Source organism: Rhinopithecus roxellana, chromosome 6 (assembly GCF_007565055.1).
Source record: "Rhinopithecus roxellana isolate Shanxi Qingling chromosome 6, ASM756505v1, whole genome shotgun sequence".
Taxonomy (NCBI): domain Eukaryota; kingdom Metazoa; phylum Chordata; class Mammalia; order Primates; family Cercopithecidae; genus Rhinopithecus; species Rhinopithecus roxellana.
Genome location: NC_044554.1, coordinates 54,375,746 through 54,399,992, shown reverse-complemented (window position 1 = coordinate 54,399,992; position 24,247 = coordinate 54,375,746). Strand labels below are relative to the sequence as shown.

The following is a 24,247-nucleotide window of genomic DNA, read 5'->3' as shown; positions in this document are numbered from 1 at the left end:
GTGTCAATCATTCCAAGAAGTGCTGACGTATAACTCTGAAACTCAAAATGTTTACCATACAAAACTACATCTTTAAGCTTGGCATAGAAAACTATATTGGTCACAGGTTGATCGTGTCCTCTAACCTTGACATCGCTGACCTAGCTGTAATTAATTCAACCTGTAATAAAACATTGCAGATATCCTTTCTTTTTTTTTTTTTTTTTTTAGATGGAGTCCCTCTCTGTCACCCAGGCTGGAGTAAAGGGCGCGATCTCGGCTCATTGCAACCTCCACCTCCCAGGTTCAAGTGATTCTCCAGCCTCAGCCTCTCAAGTAGCTGGGACTACAGGTGCCCACCACCATGCCTGGCTAATTTTTGTATTTTTAGTAGAGACGGGGTTTCACCACGTTGGCCTCGAACTCCTGATCTCAAATGACCCACCCACCATGGCCTCCCAAAGTGGTGGGATTACAGGTGTGAGCCACTGTGCCCGGCAAGCTGATATACTTTGAACCAATGCACCCTTCTTGAGTTGTCTCAGCCTTCACAGTACTCTGTGAAGGTGGAGAAACTTAAGAGCGGAGAAACGATGTTCAGGGTTTCTCAGTGTTCAGAAGAACACGGGTCCCAGGCTGCTTCTGCCATGAACAAATACTCATGATATTTTAAGTAAAAACACTACAAATAGTATGCACTACTTGATGCCAATTTTTGAAAAATTGGTGGATAAGCACAAACAAATTGGAAAGATATCCAAAAGCATTCCTGGTGATTTTTCTCTAGGTCACTATATGTTGCATTTTTCTAATGTTTACAATGATTATGTATTTCTTTCATAATCAGAGAAAAAAATCAGAGTTAGAAAAAATACATATTGAAAAAGAAAAATCGATGCCTTATTAAGTCATGAACAAAAACCCAAAAATGCTGAAAGGAACGGCACCAAACCGTCCAAAGGAATTACCTTTGGCCAGAAGTTTTCGGTTAATTCTGGCTCTTTTTTACTTTCCTTCTCTCCCTTATTTTTCACAAAAACGTGTTATTTCTATGGTGAAAACCACATACAGGTTTTCATACTCTGAAAATGAACGGGGGCAAGACCGTCAGTGGACACTCACCTCATTGTCCGTCTTCTGGGAGAGCAAGCGTCTCTCATTTAGAACCATCCAAAGTGCGGCCAGGAGCATCACGGTTCCGTGACCACAGTCTCCAAACATCACAGCGAACAGGAAGGGGAAAGTGATGATGGTGTAGGGAGCTGTGGAGGGGAGACGCACAATACCTGAGGCCTCAGCACAGCCTCGGGGCCCCCACCTCAGATTCCCTGCCACAGCTCCACGATCTTCATGCGGGCTTCCATAAGTCTTTCTGGTTGTCTTTTCTCACCATCGTCACCCTGACACATGATTAACTGCCATATAAATGAGTGCGTCTGTTTCTAGGCATTCTTTTTTTCAATTTTTTTTTTTGAGGCAGGGTCTCACTCTGTCACCCAGGCTGGAGTGCAATGGCACGATCATGGCTCACTGAAACCTCCACCTCCTGGACTCAAGTGATCCTTCCACGTCAGCCTCTTGAGTAGCTGGAACTACAGGTGCATGCCACCATGCCTAACTAATTTTTAAATTTTTCTGTAGAGATAACGTCTCACTATATTGCCCAGGTTGGTCTCAAACTCCTGGTTTCAAGCAATCCTCCCACCTCGGCCTCCCAAAGTGTTGGGAACCACTGCGCCCAGTCTATAAGTAGGCATTCTTATTCCCCACTTAACAGATGTGCTGAGGCTTAGAGAAGCCGAGTGACTTGTCAAAAATCACAAAGTCAAAAAAAGAAAAAATAGAAAAAAATCACAAAGTTTGATGGAACATAAGATCAGCTTTCTCTCTCTAGGTGCTTTCTCTACTCTTCTCCACACCCACTTTTGTCTGTTTCTCCACCATTCACATGCGCCACACACCACCAGCAGTTTGCTCACAGGGACCCTCAACCCAGGAGGACCCTGCTTTACAGGCCACAAATTAGACTGGGCCTCAGGCTGGAGAAGAACAGCACCAGGCGCTGCTTGGACAAAAGGTATCTGGTCTACCCTTCGACTTTATTTTATCTATTTTTGGAGACAGGATCTCGCTCTGTCGCCAAGGCTGGAGTGCAGTGGCGCCATCTTGGCTCACTGCAATCTCTGCCTCCAGGGTTCAAGTGATTTTCCTGCCTCAGCCTCCTGAGTAGCTGTGATTACAGGTGCCTGTCACCACGCCCTGCTAATTTTTGTATTTTCAGTAGAAACAGGGCTTTGCCATGTTGGTCAGGCTGGTCTCCAACCCCTGACCTCAAGCGATCCACATCCTCGGCCTCCCAAAGTGCTGGGATTACAGGCATGAGCCACCACGCTCAGCCTACCCCTTTATTTTATTAACCAAGCTAGCAAGATTCCACAGCCTAGGACACCAAGAATCGAGTCTTCTAAGTTCTGTGTACTGGTGTTTTTCCCACACAGTAACTACAGGACTGTGAAGATGCCAAGATATGGCCCTCATTGAATTGGTGAAGGAAATGAACACCGACTTCAGCTGCCAGATGAAGCTGCAGTTTAAGGGCCTACAGGTGAAGACCAAGAACAAGTCTTTCACCAATTGGCATTTATAGATGACATCACAGGGTATTAGGAAACCAAGGAGGATTTTAGGAATCCCACTGCTTGCCCCTACTATCCTACTTCTTCCTCCGATTCCCACAGCTACTACCCTAGCTCCAAGCCTCACAGTTTTAACAAGTTCACCTCCTCGGTCACCTCAGGGGTCCATCTTACCCAGTTTTCACACTGCCCAGTTGTGCAATTAATCGGATCTTTACCTGGGTTTATCTCGCGGTAGCTGCCGACACCATAGGCATCGACAATATTCTGGAAGCCAGCTGTGAATTTATTGGTCCTGTTAAATGTGGGAGGGGCTGTTTTAGATTGCACTGTGGTCATGATGGGGGCCATGGAGGAGCCACTTAGTTCCTGGAGGGAAAAAAAAAAGCGACAAAGATGTAAGGAGAGAGTCTTGGGCTGGGTGTCAGCACAAGGGTCACAGTCCCAGCTCCTGCTGTCCCTTACTGAGTGAACTTGGGGCAATCCCTTGATCTCTCTGAGACTCAGGACCTCATGTGTAGAGAGTTAATACCTTCCCAATACTTATCCAATTCATCTCACAGGAGGGCTGTCAAGAGAACTGAGTCCCCCCGGTAGGGAGTCTCTGACAATCTCCCATCTCCTGCTGCTGTAAATGCAAATGTTATGACTCCCAGCCCTCTATGCTTCCCTCCTCTCCGCTTTCTCAATTCATCCCCCCTTCCAAATGGCCCTGACCCTTCCCCAATTTTTTCCTAATTGCCTGCTTAGACTTTCCAACTCCAATGTGTCACCGACACCACAAAATCCAGGATTCATCGACTTGCCGCAGAGCCAGGTCCCCTCCACAAACTCCTGCCCCTTCAGCACAGCCTCCGTTCTCCGGGGTTCCTGGAACCTTGGAATCTCGGCTTTGTCCCTTCTCTGGTTTCAGTCAGTCGATCACCCACCAAAGCTTGCTAATTCCCCCTTCAGAATCCTTCCTCCGATTCCCACAGCTCATCCTAGCTCCAAGCCTCAGCATCTCTGCCAGCCTCTCCCCTCTCCGTTTATCTAACATCCAGATTGCTCAAGCACTCTTTTAATACAACAAACAAAAAGCACTATCTTACTCATGTTACTCTCCAGCTTTAAAATCTTCAAAGGCTGCCTATAGCCTAAAGAATGAAATCAAAACTCTTTAGTCTTGTGATCAAGACTACTTAACGATATGCCTTAATCCTCCATTTACACCTTCATCCCTCCCCACACTTCCCCATGGAAACGGGCCACTTCTACACTAGCCACCTCTCTTCTCCACTTGCTCAAGTCTTTTTTCTTTTTCTTTCTTTTCTTCCTGAGACAGGAAGTCCAAGGCTAGAGTGCAGTAACATGATCATAGCTCACGACAGACTCAAACTCCTAGGCTCAAGCGATCCTCCCACCTCAGCCTCCTGAATAGCTGGGACTACAGCCATGCAATGCTATTTTGCACACACTGGTCTTGAACTCCTAGGCTCAAACGATCCTCCCGCCTCGGCCTCCCAAAGTGCTGTTATTACAGGCGTGAGCCACCGCATCCATTCTACCTACTTGAGTCTTAACAATTCCAAGCTCTCCCTGCCCAGGAACCATACAGCCACCGCACGCCCAATAGCACTTGCCATCTGCACATCCAGTGGGATCTGACACCAGCTGGACGAGCGCTCACGGTCCCAGCTTCAATCCTCTGCTGCCTTCGCGAGGCCCCACCCCGCCCCACCTCCCTTCACCTGCTCCCTGGCCAGCCTCCCACCGTTCTGCGCACTCATCACTTCCTCCAGGACGCACCCCTGCCCTGCTCGGCCTGGTTGAAATGCTTTTTAAGTGCCCCATTTAGGTGGTTTTTGGACCATGATGTGGGGACATGGGAGTGCATGAGGAACAGTTTCTGTATTCAAAACCTGCCTCCTGGCTATAGGACTGTGGTCAGGTTACTTCTACTTTCCGTGCCTCCATTCCTTTATCTGTACAAAGGGGATAAAGAAAGCCCCCACCTTCTAATCCATTCCTACTACAAGGCCTTTACCTTCAGGTCCCTCTACCTGAAAACCGTTCTTCCCGCCCCCAATCTTCCCATCTGCCTACTTAGAGGGGGTTTCTTCAGATACCACGAGATCTGCCGTCACCAGATATGCCACCCAGCTAGCAGGGCAGGCTTCCCACCCAACTAGTTCCCCATCGGCTGAACCAGCTGCATGCCACCCAGGCCTCAACCTAACGGTTTCACTCCTGCCACCCCGTGAAATCATTCAGACAAGCTAATCACATCCTTCTGCAGGAACCAAAAGTCACCTCACCCTCATTCACTGCAGAGCCTGCCTCCCACTGGCCCTGCTGGTTCACTTTGCTCCCAAGCACAGTTCCCGAGGGCAAGCCCCGTGTGGCCCACATGGCATGCAGTGTTCTCCCCTGGGCTCTGAGGACGAGTGACTAAAAACAGCTGTCAAGCCCATCTGTCCAGTGTCGGGGTAATGTGTTCAGTCATCTTGTACTATTTTGGGCAGAGGGGGTTCCCTCCTTCATCAATGGGGTGAATAACGTGATCAGAACAAGCCCCTCACCGTCCCCTGCTTGGTTTCCTGCCCACCACGCATCACTGCCTGAAGTCTCATTAATGTCACGACATACCTCCGTGTCCCTTTCTAGAATGTCTATCAAAGCAGAGCCTTGGCCTGCCAGTGCGTAAGCCCTAGATCCATTCCTAGTACACAGGGAATGTCTAAGGAATGAATGGAGGGGGTGGTGAGAACTCAACAAGGACAGAGTGCTTAGCGCATTGCTGGCACACAGTAAGCAATCTACATATTTTGGCTCTTATTATAGGTGCTTGGTTATTTGTCTTTCCAGCTAGACTAGAACCTCCATGAGGTAACACTTGGTATCTACACTCTAGCAGAGTGGAGCTGGGCATGGTGGTGTGTGCCTGTAGTCCTAGCCACTTGGGAGGCTGAGACGGGAGGATCAACTGAGCCCAGGAGTTTGAGGCTGTAGGGCAGTATGCCCACGCCTGTGAACAGCCCTGCACTCCAGCCTGGGCATCGTAGCGAGATCCCCGTCTTTAATAAGAAAAAAAAAAAAAGACACCCCCCCAAGAACAATAGTCTAGCTGAGAGACTGGCACATTAATGCACAGTATGGTCAGGCATGACGGCTCACACCTGTAATCTCAGCACTTTGGGAGGTTGAGGCAGGCGAGGCGAATCACCTGGGGTCAGGAGTTTAAGACCAGCCCGGCCAACAGGGTGAAACCCCATCTCTACCAAAAATACAAAAATTTGCTGGACGTGGTAGCGAACACCTGTAATCCCAGCTACTCAGGAGGCTGAAGCAAGAGAATCACTTGAACCCGGGAGGCAGAGGTTGCAGTGAGCCAAGATTGTGCCACTGCACAACAGCCTGGGCTACAGAGTGAGACTCCATCTCAAAAAAAAAAAAAAAAAAAAAGCTCAGTGTATACTCACCAAAGATCAAAAAATGGTGAACAACTGTCAAACACTGAAAAAACGAAGGAATTTCTTTGATGTCCTCGAGCGGGGTTAAGAACTGAAGACGCAAAGATGAAAGAAGCAGTCCTACTACCAAGTCGCTTGAGTTCATGTCACCCATGAGGCCGACACCCTCTGAGAGCCCAGCAGAGGGGCTGACTCATCAGACCCCTCCCGGCTCCACCTGCCACACACCATGCCTTGCTCCAGTGCCCTCTTGATACGTGTGGCATCCGCCACCGGGAACCAGATCTCGGCGATGACGCACTGCTGGGTGACGTCGATGTCGCACATGTTCAGGATGTGGTAGACGGCCTTCATCTTCTGCACCTTGATGAGCCACGAGCGCCAGGTGGCAGCAGCTTCCTGCAGCAGGCGCTGGCGGTGAGACTCTGTTTGTGTTATGACCTATACGAAAATCAACAGGCAGGAAAACAGAGAACCTTCACAGAGCTGTTTGACATGTGCCGAAAATGGAGGGCCACAGGCCACAGCAGCTTCCTGTGCTCTGAGAAGGCTCCTCTGACCTGTGGCTGTCACCTGGCCTTTAACTCTCCTGAGCAGTTTATCTCCCTCCTAGAGGCTAAAACCCTTAGGCAGAGATTGTAACTTCCTTTTCTTCTAAATTCCTCATTGTCCTATTTTTACGGGTTGAACTGTCCACATAAAAGAGTCCTAAATTCTGAGATCTGTGAATATGGCCTGTTTGGAAAGAGGGTCTTTGTAGATGGAATCAGGTTAAGATGAGGTCATACTGGATTCCAGGGGGCCCTAATCCCATATGACCACTGTCCTGATAAGAAACAGGGACGCGGAGGCACACAGGGAAGAATACCACATGACAACGGAGGCAGAAATTGAAGGAGGCACCTGCCAGCCAAGGAATGCGGAGGATGGCCCACGGCACCAGAGCTGGGGAGAGGCAAGGAGCAGCTGCCTTCAGGTCTTCGGAGGGAGCACAGCCCTGCAGACGCCTTGATTTCAGACCTCTGGCCTCCAGAACCGCCACAGAATAAATGCCTATTGTCTTAAGCCACCCAGTTTGCAGTAATTTGTTCGAGCAACCCTAAGAGACGACTACATCTACCACAACGCTTTACATACATAATCCCTCCAATCAATGACAAGGGAACAAATGAAGAATGAATGGACAACTGGGCCCACACAGAAGTTATTTAATGGAAATCATTTTCATGTTTTGATGATGCAACAAACAAGGTAATCTTTTTCAGTACACATGGCCTCTGTAAGAGACACATGGTGGCTCTAAGATTCATGAGAGCCATGAGGCCCACTGAAGTGTCTCACAAGCCAATACTACCTGTCACTTGGCAACATAATGCCACCTGGCCTGGGGATTTCCAGGAGACAAAAGCACCTCAGCACAGATGAGATCTTCACAAACTTCCAAGAGCGCAGCCCCAATTAAATGCCTCAGGATCAGATAGTGTCTCAGGTTCATCTTTGGCAGGGACTGAACCAAAGGAGAAAGCTGCCCCTGGAGAAGGTGCTCAGCTGGGACCACCTGAAGCCCCTGTCATACTAAATGTAAGCACACAGTTAGCAGAATTTCTCTTCCATTCTCCTCATGACGTTTTCATAAAATCAAGCATGGAGTACTGGGAGGAAAGGACTTCAATGGCTTCAGGGGAAACAGTGTTTTTGACAAGTGACAAAGAAGGAATGGAGAGGATTTAAAAATTAAACACAGGCTGGGTGCAGTAGCTCATGCCTGTAATCCCAGCACTTTGGGAGGCTGAGGCATGTGGATCACCTGAGGTCGGGAGTTTGAGACCAGCCTAACCAACATGGAGAAACCCCATCTCTACTGAAAACACAAAATCAGTCTGGGCGTGGTGGCGCATGCCTGTAATCCCAGCTACTTGGGAGGCTGAGGCAAGTGAGTTGCTTGAACCTGGGAGGCAGAGGTTGCCGAGATTGCACCACTGCACTCCAGCCTGGGCAACAAGAGCAAAACTCTGTCTCAAAAAAAAAAAAAAATTAAACACAGATTTTCTGGAAAATTAAAGTTGTCTGCTAGCCTAAGGGTTTTGAAAGACGCACATATCTAATTTCTTAACGTAATTGTCCAGAGTCTAAAACTGAGTTGACTTCTACCATAGCCATATGCAGCTACTAAATTTTATTTATTTTATTTCCTTTTATTTTATTTTGAGATGGAGTCTCGCTTTGTTGCCCAGGCTGGAGTGCAGTGGCGTGATCTTGCCTCACTGAAACCTTTGTCTCTCAGGTTCAAACAATTCTCCTGCCTCAGCCTCCCAAGTAACTGGGACTAGACTACAGGTAACGCCTGACTAATTTTTGTATTTTTAATAGAGATGGGGTTTCACCAGTTTGGTCAGGCTGGTCTTAAACTCCTGACCTCAAGTGATCCACCCACCTCAGCTTCCCAAAGTGCTGGGATTACAGGCATGAGCCACCGCACCCAGCCCTAAAATTTAAATTGAATTAAAATTAAAAATAAAAATTAAATGACTTAGTGTCACTAGCCATGTTTCAAGGGCTCAATAGCCACATGTGGCTCGTGACTGCAGCGTTAGACAGCGCAGGCCACACGACCCTTCCATCACAACCAAAAGTTCTGTTGAACTCTAGCACTGATGAGAGTCTGCCAGCTGAGGGAGGCCAAGCTGTTTTCAGTGATGACTTTCAAAGCTGCTGTGATTGAAGAAAGCGTTCTGATCATAAGCGTGTTGAGTGTCACCCTGGATGGTGACAGACTTCACAAAGACAATGAGTCTGGGATGAATGAATGTTCACATGGTGAAACTAGACTCACTGTTTTTACAGAATTAACCCGTCAGCTTAAACAACTGGGCGATTCAGTGGGAAAATAATCGGTCAAACTGGTTGTTCAACTTAATCGGCTGGGTGGTTATATCATAGATTCCGTCTAGGCCGAGGCTGGCAATAAAGGGCGCCTTTTATCAGATCGGGGTGGCCACCTGAAGGCTGACTAGGGCTGTGGTCAAATCTGAGCCTGGGCAAAGCATTCTTAAGACACAGCATCGTTCCCGCTAGCTTATCGAACAGTTTCCCAGTTGTGAAATTTTCCACAGCCACAACCAGAAAGGCATAGCCAGCATTCCAGCCAGCCTCCCAGTGAGGGCCCTGGCGGGCAGGGCTTGTATGAAAACAGCAGAGGCAGCCCTCCCGCAGCCGCCATCAGACCACGCGCCCGAACCCCTCACTCACGGTGATTAAATCTTCCAGCCTCACATTGACGCTCTCCAACATCTCTCTGCGCTCCACCGCAGGCTCTGGACAAGGGTAGACAGTGGCTCGAAACCTGTTTAATATATTCCAAGGGACACAGGTGGGTTCTTGCTGCAAAGCATTCTGCACCCCCTTTTCTGCTAAGACATCGTTTGCTGACTTTAGATGGCCAACCTATCCTAGAATAACTGTGTCTTTGGCCACTGGAAAAGTGGCCAGTCAATAAGGGTTCCTAGTACGTCACTTGTGCTGTGAATTGAGGCTGCAGTTCTGTTATACGAATGAGCTGCATTCAAACCATAAAACCTGTGAGTTGTTAGGTAAGTAAGACAGCAGGCTGGACTTGCCTCTTGCTTTTAGAATCTATTAATGTATGAATATCCTCTTTAATGTATTAATATCCTCTGCACTGAGTCATTTCTGCTTCTATGGAGCTACACGTAACACGATTCTGTAAAATCCCAAACAAGTTAGCCATGCAGTTGGCTTACTCTTCAGCAGCCAACGAAAAGTCTCAGATGGAATAGACTGAAATGGGGAACGTGTCCACTTTTAGTTCCCCTCACATTTTGCGTATTCAAGTTCTCCCTATTCATATTCTCACAACTATTAAAAATCAGTTGGGGCTGACTTTTATGTGAGAAAGTTATTCTAAAGCCTTACTGACCTCTAGAAGCCACAGTCGCGTGCATTTGGCAGTGCAGATCTCTTTACCCAATCCTGGTCCAAATCACTGAAGAAAGAGCCCTTCACTCCCTCTTACCCGTCACAGATCTTCTTGATTTTCTGCCTGAGCTGCTCTCCTTGGTAAAATATGATGAATATGTTCTTCTGAATTTCTTCTTTCTGGAAAATCAGAATAAGTTAAAAAAAAAAAAAAAAAGAAGGGGGTTTCTTTCTGGTTAAAACATAATAGAGAGAAATGTAAAGTCCTGTTTTTAGGCTTACACAATTCATAAATTTAAAACTGGGAAACTGTAACTTTCCCATTTCCTCTAAGTTCATAGCCCACAGTTAAGGCCATCCAAGACCTCACAGAGGCTGATGCAGCCTTAAGGTGAGAGGCTCCCTGTTCCCAATGCTGGTTGGACCACAGCCAGACCTTAAATTCAGCTCTCAGCCCCACACTTAAGAGATGTGATAATAAACAAGGAAACATTCAGAAGAGAATATTGCAAGGCTTAAAACGAATATAGCTGGCTGATAAACTGGCTCACCAGAGTTAATTAACACACAACACTGACATTTTGGGGATGAGTAGGTGTTTGATATTTAACAAGGTAAAGCCATGCCCAGTTTTTGACTCATACATACAGTTGCTCAGATTTTTTGACTCACACAGTTGCTTGTGTGCCATAAGATTGCTGCTTAAATCACACTTGTCAAGTCCAAGTTGGACAATTCACAAGAAAGGAAGATGTTTTCCACAAGTAGACATGCAAATGTTTAACTCTTACTATAAGCAAAGAAATACGAGCTGAAACAATGCATTCTTTCATTCTCATTTAGTTTGAGAGGATAAAGGCAAAATTACAAAACCCAGGCCGGGTGCAGTGGCTCACACCTGTAATCTCAGCACTTTGGGAGGCTAAGGCGGGTGGATTGCTTGAGCCTAGGGGTTCAAGACCAGCCTGGGCAACACGGTAAAACCCCACCTCTACAAAAAATACAAGAATTAGCCAAGCGTGGTGGTGCTCATCTGTGGTCCCAGCTACCAGGGAGGCTGAGGTGGGAGGATTGTTTGAGCCCAGGAAGTCGAGGCTGCAGTGAGTCATGATCATACTACTGTACTCCAGCCTGGATGACAGAGTGAGACCCTGTCTCAAAGAAACCCCCCAAAACAAAAACAAAACCTATTGTTGGAAAAGTTATGACATCCAATAGACTCATCACACACTATTCAAGGCACTGGAATCAGAAAAGTCACTGAAAGGCCATTTGTCGGGCCCCATCAGGTGTCATTAAAATCCCCACACCCTTTAAGCCAGCAATCCTATTTTCCTTGAACTCGTTTATTATGGAAGTAATTCAAAAGCAAATAAAAATCCACATGCATAAAGATGCTCATCGTGGTGTCTACATTCTGGAGAAAAATTAGAAATAAAGTGTCCAAAACAGATAGTTAATGTCACATCAACTCAGTGGACACATGAGGCATCCCTTGAACTACTATCAGAATGAATCCTGTCTTTGGCATTGCCTTACGGGAGCAGGTGGCGGTGTTTTAGGATTTTCAGAGCTGCTGCGTTACTTTATTTCCAAAAGGTTTCTCTACCTGTAGAGTCTACCCTGGTCCTTTTCTGAGTCTCTTAAGTTTTCTTTTCTCCTGATCCACCAGAATCAGGAATCTGCTCTAATCTCATGACTTCCCTTTGGTGACCTTTGGTGTCCACGCTCATCTTTTTCCAGATGCTTTTACTTTCTCTCCCACCATGACTGTTACATGTCAAAACAGGATTATAAAAAGTGATGATTCAATGTCAAATTAAAAGAAAAATCTTTACAAGGGATGCACAGTCATATGGGGAGGGATCTCATATTAGGCAAAACAAAGAGGAGAAAAAAATTATTTCCATGTATACAATAATCATATAAAATTATACCTGTCTATGGCTATAGAGAAAATAGTACAAGAGGCAAAATACAAATGAAGACATTAGAGTGATGATGGGGTTTCTCATTTTTTTCATAATTTTTCTTATTTTAAATTTCATTTATTTTAAAGTTGTTTTTCATCAAAATGAATTTTGGTTTTTTTCATTACAATTAATTTTTTTAGCTTCTAATCTGAAAAAGATTATAGACGCTCAGAAATAAGCCTAGCTTCTTGGAATTAAAGAGTAAGTAGATTAAATATGAACTGGAAGGTGAGACAGCAATATCCGACTGAATTCACAGCAACAACTGTATGACACTCAGGGCCAAGCCCCCTCAAAGCCTTGTTGTTTGAAGTGTGGGATCTATTGGCAAATATATAATCAGCATTCTCTGGGAGTCATAAGAACTGCAGAGTCTCAAGTCCCACACAGACCCACCGACTCAGAATCTTTTTTTTTTTTTTTTTTTTTGAGGGAGTCTTGCTCTGTCGCCCAGGCTGGAATACAGTGGCGCAATCTTAGCTCACTGCAACCTCCACCTCTGGGGTACCAGTGATTCTCCTGCCTCAGCCTCGCAAGTAGCTGGGACTACAGGTGTGCACCACCACGCCTGGCTAATTTTAATATTTTTAGTAGAGATGGGGTTTCACCATGTTGGCCAGGATGGTCTCAAACTCCTGACCTCAGGTGATCTGCCCACCTTGGCATCCCAAAGTGCTGGGATTACAGGCATCAGCGACTGTGTCCAGCCATTTTTTTTTTTTTTTTTTTTTGAGACAGGGTCTCACTCTGTTTCCCAGGCTGGAGTGCAGTGGCGTGATCATAGCTCACTGCAGCCTTGACCTCCTGGGCCCAAGCTGTCATCCCACCTCAGCTTCCTAAGTAGCTGGGACTACCGGCATGTGCCACCACACCTGGTTAACTTTTTTTTATTTTTTGTAGAGCTGTTGTCTTGCTATGTTGCCCAAGCTGGTCTCAACCCCCTGACTTCAAATGATCCTCCCACCTTGGCCTCCCAAAGCGCTGGGATTACAGGCATGAGCCACCATGCCTGGTCTGGAATTTGCATTTTAACAAGATCCCCAGGTGACCTCTATGCTCACGTGCACATTGGAGCTTGAGAAGCTGACCTCAATCAGTTCTCAGTTCTTTAAGACACAGCTGCCGCCTAGGATAGTACTAGCATAACTAAGTTCTAGAGAAAAGTATAGCTATGTCTCTGGGAAGAATGAACCAATTATGAGGTATTGATAAGAATCAGCCCTTGAACTGACCTTTCAAATATATATTTTTAAAAAGGAAGAAAGTAAAAGGGAAGGAAAAAAGGAGAAAGAAAGGAAATAGATATTAGTCTCATCAAACTAAAGATCCCCTGTGTTTTGGGAGAATGAAGCGCTACTGGTGAGGGCTATGGGAAGTCTCAGAGAAAGTTCTCGCAGCCTGAGGTTCCCACCGTGACAGGATCCTCCAGAGGGGCGTCCATCTCACTGAACTTCAAGTACATGTTTCCTCGGCAAATTCGCCACAGCAACCGCTCAAAGGAAGCCATCCTCTCCCTGTTGATCACACCAGCTATGAACCTAGGCAGCCAGAAAGGAAGACATTCCTGAGGCACAGGGATTGGGGTGCAGAGAGAAGGCCCTGCAGGATATGAAGATGCACCATGAAAGGAAGTGCCATTCACTCTGAGCAGGAGGAACCCAGACACAGCGCTACCAACAGGGGTCCCAAGGCCAGCCCGCATCCAGCCCCAACTTGCCCTACGTCCCTCTGACCTCCTGGTTTTTTGATATCTTGAAGTTTTCTTAATCATTCCAATACTATATCGTCACTAACTGCAATTAAGAATATGATAGACCAGCCGGGCGCGGAGGCTCATACCTGTAATCCCAGCACTTTGGGAGACCAAGGTGGGCAAATCACCTGAGGCCAGGAGTTCGAGAACAGCCTGGCCAACATGGTGAAACCTCATCTCCACTGAAAATACAAAATTAGCCACACATGGTGGCGCACACCTATGATCCCAAGAGGCTGAGGCAGGAAAATCACTTGAACCTGGGAGGCGGAAGCTGCAGTGAGCCAAGATCACACCATTGCACTCCAGCCTGGGCAAAAGAGTGAAACTCAGTCTCAAAAAAAAAAGAAAAGAAAAGAAAATGATACACCATTCATCATAGCATTGTAGCTAATGGTAGCAAATATTCAACAGTGGTCTCTATGTGTTTTTCCAAAAATAATACTAAGAGGGAAACATACATTGACGTCTATATATATCTGTTTTTTCCATTATCCAAGGATGTAGATAACTGCTGACCTAAACTTTTCATGTTAGCCAGTGACTTTCACTGGCTTATTACTTTAAATGTACATTGATCCTGTATTACCTTCTGATCAAATATTTCCAATAAATATTTTTATTTTCATTTCAAATTCAATGCCTGGTGCCTCAAATATCAGGTCCTCAAATACATATTGAACAAAAAATCATAAATCCCAAACTCATAACTTTCAGAAACGCTTTAAAATGCGTCAATTTCACGTAGGCACTGAACAAAATCCTACCACTTTGAATCGCCACATTATTTTCATGGCCATAACACATCATATTACTGCTTCTTGGAAATAACTTGATTGCATAACTATCCCATTTCTTTCTTTTTTAATTAAAAAATTTTTTTTGTATATAGTGCCCAGGCTGGTCTCAAACTCCTGGCCTCAAGTGATCCTCCTGCCTCAGCTTCCCAAAGTGTTGGGATTACAGGCATGAGCCACCACATCTGGCCCCCATTTCTAATTACATTTAAAAATGTATCCCGGGCAACACAGCGAGGTCTCGTCTTTATTAAAAAATTTTTTTTAAATTAGCCTGGCATCATGGCGCATGCCTGTGGTCCAGCTACTCGCAAGGCAGAGGTAGGAAGATTACTTGAGCCTGGGAGGTCAAGGCTGCAGTGAGCTATGATTGCACCTTTGCACTCCAGCCTGGGCAACAGAGCGAGACCCCGTGTCAAAAAAAATACAAATAAAAATTCAGGCTGGGCGCGGTGGCTCACACCTGTAATCCCAGCACTTTGGGAGGCCAAGGCGGGCGGATCACAAGGTCAGGAAATCGAGACCATGGTGGCTAACACGGTGAAACCCCGTCTCTACTAAAAACACAAAAAAATTAGCCAGGTGGCTTGTGCCTGTAGTCCCAGCTACTCAGGAGGCTGAGGCAGGAGAACGGCATGAACCTGGGAGGCAGAGCTTGCAGTGAGCCGAGATCGCATCACTGCACTCCAGCCTGGGCGACACAGCGAGACTCCATCTCAAAAAATAAAAATAAAAAATAAAGATAAAAATCAAACTCTAAATACATTTTATTATCAAAGTAATATTTTATTTTATTTTTTTGAGCTGGAGTCTTGCTCTGTTGCCCAGGCTGGAGTGCAGTGGCACGATCTTGGCTCACTGCAACCTCTGCCTCCAGGGTTCAGGCAATTCTCCTGCCTCAACTTCCTCAGTAACTGGTATTACAGGCGTGTGCAAGCATGCCCAGCTAATTTTGTATTTTTAGTAGAGACGGGGGTTTCACTATGTTGGCCAGGCTGGTTTCAAACTCCTGACCTCAAGTGATCCACCCACCTCAGCCTCCCAAAGTGCTGGGATTATAGGTGTGAACCACCACGCCCAGCCCCCAAAATAGTACTTTAAAGAGCAAGGAAAAACATATGTCCCCATGGCCTTGTTCCAACGCCAGGGAAGAGTTGTGATAACCCATCTGAACAATGATCCCCACAGCTTCCCATGGGGGAGCAATATAAACATTGCAGTCTTCAGGCTCAAGGAGGTTAGTGTCGCCACTAACAAGAAGCTGACACCACTTCCAACTCCACCAACCTAGTAAGTTACACATGGGTCTATTCCCTGGCAGAGGCTTTGTATCCATGGGAAACAGTCGCTATTCCAGTGGCTATTTGTTCACCCGGTCGTTCACTCACTCAGAAATCACACGCCAGGACCAGGAACCCACCTACACAGAAGAGTTACACTAACCCCAACTTTCCGGTCATATGTGCAGGCACCACCTTCAACTCCAGGAGGCCAGAAGTGTCCTCAGTAAAGAAATCATCAGCTAAATTGGTTTCCGTCTGAAAGTCAAAGCACTATGATTTTCATTTAAATATATTTAGGGAAACTCAAAAGGCACCCACACCTCAAGATTTTTTCTGGTTTTAGTGAAGCTTTAATTTTCCACAAAAAGTTAACAGAAGCCAGAAAACAGAGTGCTCCGGGCCAGATCAAAAAGCTTCCCTGGTCTCTTCCTACCAAAACCCTAAAACTTCTCAAACCAACTGCTGTGCTTGGTTCTGACTTCTCTTTCTGCCTGAGCCATTTTCAGCACATACATTTTACTTAGCACCATAATATTTTTCCCTTCAATTCAACCAGCACTACAATTATTCCACCCAAAATACTCCCCCGCCCTCACCAATAGCCCAGCCATGGAACAGAAACAGAGTGATTTACTCAGATCCCAGGCCAGCCATTTTCCAAAATGGAAATTTGAGGTTCTGAGGAACGGGCCCTTTAGTAAATCATCCCCACGTGACCACCTCAAAGAAGTCCTGGGTTTTCTTCAGGAGGTATTTCAGTTCCGTCAGTTCTAGGAAGCTTTTTTTCAAGGCCTGCTGGTTCTGGTTGGCTTCCTGTAACTCTCCTTCCAGTTTTTCTAGAACAGTCTACGCAGGAAGGAAAAAGAAGGTAAGCCGACAGAAAGTGCTATGACATTCCTGAAATACATTACCCACAACAGATGACTAAAAAAAATCAAAGGAATCAGCACATAACATGATTGCAGACCCTAATACACACACACACACACACACACACACACACACACACACACACGTGCACACTCTCTTAAGAGTTCCATCACCAAATGAGAGGATTAGGAATTACTTGGAGGAGTGGATGGCCACTTCATGGAGAAGTCAAGACATTCTGGCAAATCATACCTCTCCTCATTTAAAACACTAGGCCAGGCTGGGTGCGGTGGCTCATGCCTGTAATCCCAGCACTTTGGGAGGCCGAGATGTGCAGATCACTTGAGGTCAAGCGTTCAAGACCAGCCTGGTTAATGTGGTGAAACCCCATCTCGGCCAGGTGCGGTGGCTCACACCTGTAATCCCAGCACTTTGGGAGGCCGAGGTGGGTGGATCACAAGGTGAGGAGATCGAGACCATCCTGGCTAACACGGTGAAACCCCGTCTCTACTAAAAATACAAAAAAAAAAAAAAGAAGAAACCCCCTCTCTACCAAAAATAGAAAAATTAGTCAGGGATTGTGGTGTGTGCCTGTAATCCTAGCTACTCAGGAGGCTGAGGCAGGAGAGTTGCTTGAACCCAGGAGGCAGAAGCTATGGTGAGCTGAGATCATGCCCCTGCACTCTAGCCTGGGCGACAGAGCAAGACTCCATTTCAAAAAATTAAATAACAATAAAAATAACTTCAGAAACATGAAACAATATGGAGTCTTAAAATAGAAAATGATGGGTCAGGCACGGTGGCTCAGCCTGTAATCCCAGCACTTTGGGAGGCTGAGGCTAGTGGATCACTTGAGGTCAGAAGTTCAAGACCAGCCTGGCCAACATGGTGAAACCCCGTTTCTACTAAAAATACAGAAATTAGCCGGGCATGGTGGCACATGCCTGTAGTCCCAGCTACTCGGGAGGCTGAGGCAGGAGAATGGCGTGAACCCAGGAGGCGGAGGTTATAGTGAGCAGAGATCGTACCACTGCACTCCTACCTGGGTGACAAAGCTTTTTTTTAGACTCTGTCTCAAAAAAAAAAAAAAAAGAAAAAAGAAAAAATATATATATATACACACACACACGTATGTATATATGTATATGTATGTTATATGTATGAAATGATGAAATAGCAAGTTGCAGAAGAATAAACAATATAGTTCCATTTAGATAAAAAATTTTAACATGTAAAGCTATACCATATGTTATTTAGAAAAATAAATATGTAATAAAACTATGAAGAAATAAAGAAAAATACAAAAGTTAGGATAATGATGATCTGAAAGGGAAGAGGGGAAAGGAGATGGAGGAGGGGTGAGGAGGGGCACACAGGCTTTTATGAATGTCTCTATGGGTACCATTATCTTACACAGGGCAACAGACACATGGTGTGTGCTGATCCTTACTTTTTATACCTTACATGTTTTATAAAAATTCTACTAATTTAGCCGGGTGCGGTGGCTCACACCTGTAATCCCAACACTTTGGGAGGCTGAGGCAGGCAGATCACGAGGTCAGGAGATTGAGATCATCCTGACTAACACAGTGAAACCCCGTCTCTACTAAAAACACAAAAAATTAGCCAGGCATGGTGGCAGGTGCCTGTAGTCCCAGCTACTTGGGAGGCTGAGGCAGGAGAATGGTGTGAACCCGAGAGGCGGAGCTTGCAGTGAGCCGAGATGGCGCCACTGCACTCCAGCCTGGGCAACAGAGCGAGACTCTGTCTCAAAAAAAAAAAAAAAAAAAAAAAAAAATTTCTACTAATTCAATTTAATGTTTAACAAAAGCAATAACAAACTCACACTGAAACACACAGGAGTGAAACTCTAGAATAAAGACAAAATCTTAAAGGCTATCAGGTAAAAAAAGGACATATATCCACAAAGGGGTGATAACTGAACCAGTAGTAAATATTATGAGAAAAATTTAGTGAATATGTGTCTTGAAGTGTTAAATGTACCTGTCATCTACAGCTTGCACACGAAGGGGTAGTGGGGAAGGGTTGGCAGGTATTACAGAAAGACAGGAAAGGGAAGCGAAGTAAAAAACAAAACGAGTAATAACCAAAAAAGCCAGCGAATCAGAAATCACAATAAATGGAAATGGATTAAGGTCACCTATTAAAGAAGAGATTATCATGCTAGTTTTCAATCCATCTAAAAGATACTGTTAACAGAGTTGCTTTTGTTTTTTGGTTTTGTTTTTAAGACAAAGTCTCACTCTGTCACCCAGGCTGGAGTGCAGTGGCACGATCTTGGCTCACTGCAACCTCCACCTCTCGGGTTCAAGAGATTCTCTTTTCTCAGCCTCCCAAGTAGCTGGGATTACAGGTGCGCGCCACCAGGCCCGGCTAATTTTTTTGTATTTTTAGTAGAGACAGAGTTTCACCATATTGGCCAGGCTAGTCTCGATTTCCTGACCTCAAGTGATCCACCCACCTCGGCCTCCCAAAGTGCTGGGATTACAGCCATGAGTCACTGTGCCTGGCACAAAGAGATTTTTTTAAAACAATAAATGATAATCCTGTAAATGTTAGCTCTCCCTGAAATGCTTAGTATCAGACAACATTGAATTACTATGGAAAATTTCAAACACACAGAAGCAGAGAGAATCTCATCCACCCATCATCCAGCTTCAGTTCCACTCCATTCCCACCCCTCTCGGAGACAGCCATTACCTTGAATTTTGAATACTGAATATAATGACACAAAGTTGGGGGGAAAAGTAAATCTTCATTTCCCAATCATTTCCTCTATCCACTTAATGATGCCATAAAAATAATGCTGCTATTACTATACATAACAGATATATATTTATATGAAAGTATAGCTGCATGAGAATAAAGCCTGAAAACAAGGAAAAGTCAGGGCAATTTCTGCTGGGATGCTGGTTTTTTTCTTCCCCTCCGAATTAGTATTTCCTCTAGGACTATTATAAAAGCCTCTTTAGAAACTGCAGAAGGCAGGGGCCCAGAGCTATTGGTGTACTGTTGCCAAAGGATTCGACTCTCTAGCAATGTTGGGGCAACACAGCTAACTGCAGGATTAGTCAAATCAATCAATCAACAAATCAATCCCAGTGAGCAATGAATGGTAAAATATATTACTCTCCTACTTTTATGCTGGTGGGTTTTGTTTTTGTTTTTTTTTGAGAGAGGGTCTCATTCTGTCACCCAGGCTAGGGTACAGTGGTGTGAACACAGCTTACTGCAGCCTCGACCTTCTGGGAGCCATTCTCCTGCCTTAGCCTCCCAAGTAGCTGGGACCACGGGTGCACACCACCACACCCAGCTGATTTTTTTTATTTTCTTGTGGAGACAGAGTCTCATTACGTTGGGCAGACTGGTCTCAAACTCCTGAGCTCAAGCAATCCTCCTGCCTTGGCCTCTCAAAGTGTTGGGATTACAGGCATCACCCAGCCCTGGTGCTGTTTTAATTTCCTTTTTACAGCAAATAACATTCAGAAGAAAAACACTAAGGAAAGACTTGTGCACACATCTGATTGCCCCTTATCTAGCTCCACATTTATGAATGTAGGGCTTTAACACCTTAAAATATCATGCGGGTTTTTTTTGTTTTGTTTTGTTTTTGAGACACAGTCTCGCTCTGTCGCCCAGGCTAGAGTGCAGTAGTGCGATCTCGGTTCCCTGCAACCTACCCTCCCCGGGTTCAAACAATTCTCCTGCCTCAGCTTCTGGAGTAGCTGGGATTACAGGCATGCACCACCACACCTGGCTAATATTTTTGTATTTTCAATAGAGATGGGGTTTCATGATGTTAGTCAGGCTGGTCTCAAACTCCTGACCTCAAGCAATATCCCCGCCTTGGCTTCCCAAAGTGCTGGGATTACAGGTGTGAGCCACTATACATTTTTTAAATCCATCTAAGAGACACCCTTACCAAAGAGATAAAAAATAAACAATATAGCCCAAAACAATAAATTTCACAAAAATTAAAAAGGGCTATCCACTCAAATGCTAGCTCGCCCCACCCAGAAAAGCTTATTAATATCAGTCAAAATTGAATCTTTTAAACTTAAAATGGTGAAACTTGAAAATGTGTGTGCCTTGGCAAGGTTGAAGTCAGCCAAAACTAAACCCAGTTGGATGAATTACTTTTTTAAGGTACTACAGCCAACTCAGTTTGAAAACAAAAGCAGCACATGTTACCTGTTTAACAAAATCAAGACAGGCTCTATGCTTGTCAAGTTTCAGTGTAATATCAAAAAAGAATATCCACAATTATTTGAAAAGGCTATTAAAATATTCCTCCTTTTCCCACTACTTATCTGTGTAAGGCTGGATTATCTTCCTCTAGTTCAATAAAAACAGCACATCACCAACAGATTTAAAGTAGAAGCAGGTGTGAGAAACCAGCTGTCTTCTATTAGCCAAGCACTTCAAAAATTCACAAACAATGCCACCCTTCTCATGAAAGTATTTAAAAAAAAACACACATTTCATTTTTCATTTTAAAAATGTTAGCATGTAATGAGACATTGTTATTTTCAAGTGAATTAACACATAAATATTTTACATACTTTTCCATTTTAATTTGTAATACAGTAAAAAAGTCAATAAACAGGCCAGGTGAGGTGGCTCACGCCTGTAATCCCAGCACTTTGGGAGGCCGAGGCAGGTGGATCACCTGAGGTCAGGAGTTCAAGACCAGCCTGGACAACATGGTGACACCCCCCCCCCCTACTAAAAATACAAAAATTAGCTGGGCATGGTGGCGCATGCCTGTAATCCCAGCTACTTGGGAGGCTAAGGCAGGAGAATCGCTTGAGCCCAGGAGGCAGAGGTTGCAGTGAGCCAAGATCACACCACTGCACTCCAGCCTAGGCAACAGAGCAAGAATCCATCTCAAAAAAATATGATAAGGTCCAAAATATTTTCTAGAAGATTTGACAATCTAATATCCTATGTGAGTGTCAAGATTTATACCACTGATGGCTTGGAAATTTTCAAGAATTTGAAGTTATCTTAAAAAAACAAAAACAAAAAACAGCCAGAGAAAAAGCTTAGCTCGGTGAAGCCTTGCCTACCTGCCCACACCCTGAATGAGCTGTTCCACCACCAAGGATGAAATACCTGCTTTTTCAATTAAGTTCCCCAAGGTCCTCCATGGTCTGGCTCTGCCTACCTCTTTACTTCCTCTCCCAGCCTTGCCCCTCATCCCTGTCCCCACCATCTGCTTTTATAAGCCTTTGGAGGGCAGTGTCATGTTTATTTCTCTCTGAGGTACCTTGCACGTGGCAGATATTCAGTGGGTTTTTTTGTTTTTTGTTTGTTTTTGAGATGGAGTCTCGCCCTGCCGCCCAGGCTGGAGTGCAGTGGCACAATCTCAGCTCACTGCCACCTCTGCATCCCGGATTCAAGCAATTCTCGTACCTCAACCTCCCAAGTAGCTGGGATTATAGGCATGTACCACCACCCCTGGCTAATTTTTGTATATTTAGTAGAGACAGGGTTTCACCATGTTGTCCAGGCTGGTCTCGAACTCCTGACCTCAGTGATCCGCCTACCTCGGCCTCCCAAAGTGGTGGTATTACAGGGGTGAGCTACTGCACCAAGCCGGTATTCAGTGTTTTTTATAAACGACAGAAGGGGAAGGAAATAGAGAAGGAAAGAGGGAGAGTCCCATCAGCTGAAATGTCCTTGAAAACTGCAGTCTTCTGCCAGTTTACCTACAGAAGCCAGTCAGAGAAGCAGCCTCCAGCTAGAGTGGGTCCAACTCATCTGCTTCCCACCAGACAGAGAATTAGAAAACATCCCCTTATACCCACACTCAGCCCATTCAGTGGCACCCGGCAGACAAGACTCACTGCCTGTAAGAATCAAACGCCCACAAGAGCAATCAACTCCTCCAAGTAGGCTAAGCTTCCCTAGGGCTATGCCGAGAAAGGAAAACAGCTGTCTCCAGATCAGCAGGTGTGGCTCTAAAAACTGCACACCGGGATTTTCCTGGGGCTGCAACCCTGAGAAGGGGACGACCATGCAAGCCTGTCTCCCTGCCTTCAGCAACCAGGTACGGGACCTGCAAGTGGCTCTCAGGGCCTTCAAGGAGACAGGTTTCATTACTGTCCTTACCTGGGGAGGCCAGCAAAATGGAGAACTTACCTCCAGGGTAATCATTTCCCGTGGGAGCGGGGTCAGTGGGCTTTTCTCAGGCAACTGAACTGCAATCTCATTTTGCATCTCGTCTTCCAGAAAACCTGAAGAATGAAAACCCACCAGAAATCCCAAGGTGATTGTGTTTTCTCGTAACTAAGAAATGAGGTCAAGCAAGGCATGTGCCTTTCACTCAGCTCAGCTACCTGAATTGTCCTAGGAGCTGCCACAGCACCTGGATCCCACCCCCACCTCCCCCATTCCCTCCAGGTGGGCCTCTGGGACCACCTCAAAAAGTATTGCAAACAGGTACACATTCGTTAATTAAGTCCTGCAAACTATTGACCCCCCTTGCCAGTTCACATTTGAACAGTAAGCAAAAAAAAAAAAAATTGGCTTACGGAGGATTCTCTCCAGTGATTCACACCTTCTGACTTCATTCACAAATTTCCTTTGAAAGCTGTTCACATTCTTATTTAACTGAGGGAGGAATCACAAGACACACATTAGTAGCAACAGTTGCCAATAGATTCCTTTTGGGTTTTGTTTTTTTTTTTTTTTTTTTTTTTTTTTTTTGAGTTTCAATCTTGTCACCCAGGCTGGAGGGCAATGGTGCGATCTCAGTTCACTGCAACCTCCGCCTCCTGGGTTCAAGTAATTCTTCTGCCTCAGCCTCCCGAGTAGCTGGGATTACAGGCACCCACCACCATAACCGACTAATTTTTGTATTTGTAGTACAAAATTGATGGGGTTTCACCATGTTGGCCAGGCTGGTCTCGAGCTTCTGACCTAAAGTGATCCGCCCACCTCAGCCTCCCAAAGTGCTGGGGTTACAGGCGTGAGCCACTGTGCCAAGCCCCTTTTTGGTTATTTTATCTTTTTAGTACTAGAGAATGTTGCTGGAATTCTCTTAGGAATAGATGCTTCCATGCACAAGACAGGCGAGTTACAGGCAAAACATACCTTATTGTTCTTCTACTCAATCCCCCAAATGCTTCAACTTTCACCCTCCCGTTTCTAAAAGAAACAAAGTCCTGGCCAGGTGCAGTGGCTCAGGCCTGTAATCCCAACACTTTGGGAGGTCGAGGCTGGTGGATCACTTGAGCCTAGGAGTTTGAGACCAATCTGGGCAACATCGTGAGAGACCTTGTCTCTACAAAAAATTACAAAATTAACCAAACATGGTGGCGTGCGTTTATAGTCCCAGCTACTCAGGGGGCTGAGGTAGGAGGATGGCTTGAGCCTGGGAGGTTGAGGCTACAGTGAGCCACGATTGTGCCACAGCACTTCAGCCTGGGCTACACAGCGAGACCCTGTCTCAAAAAAAAAAAAAATTGACTTAATCAAAATTTAAAACTTTTGTGCATCAAAGGATACTTAATAGCATCCTTTCACTTTCTTAATAGAAAGTG

At 45.4% G+C, this 24,247-nt stretch overlaps 1 protein-coding gene across 2 annotated transcripts in view; it reads right to left on the bottom strand.

The window, feature by feature from the left end:
- The window catches only part of ATP6V0A4 (ATPase H+ transporting V0 subunit a4), a 68,038-nt gene that overhangs the window by 40,038 nt on the left and 3,753 nt on the right, over nucleotides 1-24,247 (bottom strand). For both annotated transcript variants that reach the window (XM_010356306.1, XM_010356307.1), the window contains exons 3-12: nucleotides 23,237-23,315; nucleotides 22,845-22,939; nucleotides 16,530-16,655; nucleotides 15,970-16,064; nucleotides 13,388-13,514; nucleotides 10,101-10,183; nucleotides 9,317-9,410; nucleotides 6,296-6,508; nucleotides 2,834-2,984; nucleotides 1,102-1,241 (exon numbers count right to left, since the gene is read on the bottom strand). In XM_010356306.1, the coding sequence (XP_010354608.1) occupies nucleotides 1,102-1,241; nucleotides 2,834-2,984; nucleotides 6,296-6,508; nucleotides 9,317-9,410; nucleotides 10,101-10,183; nucleotides 13,388-13,514; nucleotides 15,970-16,064; nucleotides 16,530-16,655; nucleotides 22,845-22,939; nucleotides 23,237-23,315 (1,203 nt within the window). The remainder of the gene's footprint in view (nucleotides 1-1,101; nucleotides 1,242-2,833; nucleotides 2,985-6,295; nucleotides 6,509-9,316; nucleotides 9,411-10,100; nucleotides 10,184-13,387; nucleotides 13,515-15,969; nucleotides 16,065-16,529; nucleotides 16,656-22,844; nucleotides 22,940-23,236; nucleotides 23,316-24,247) is intronic.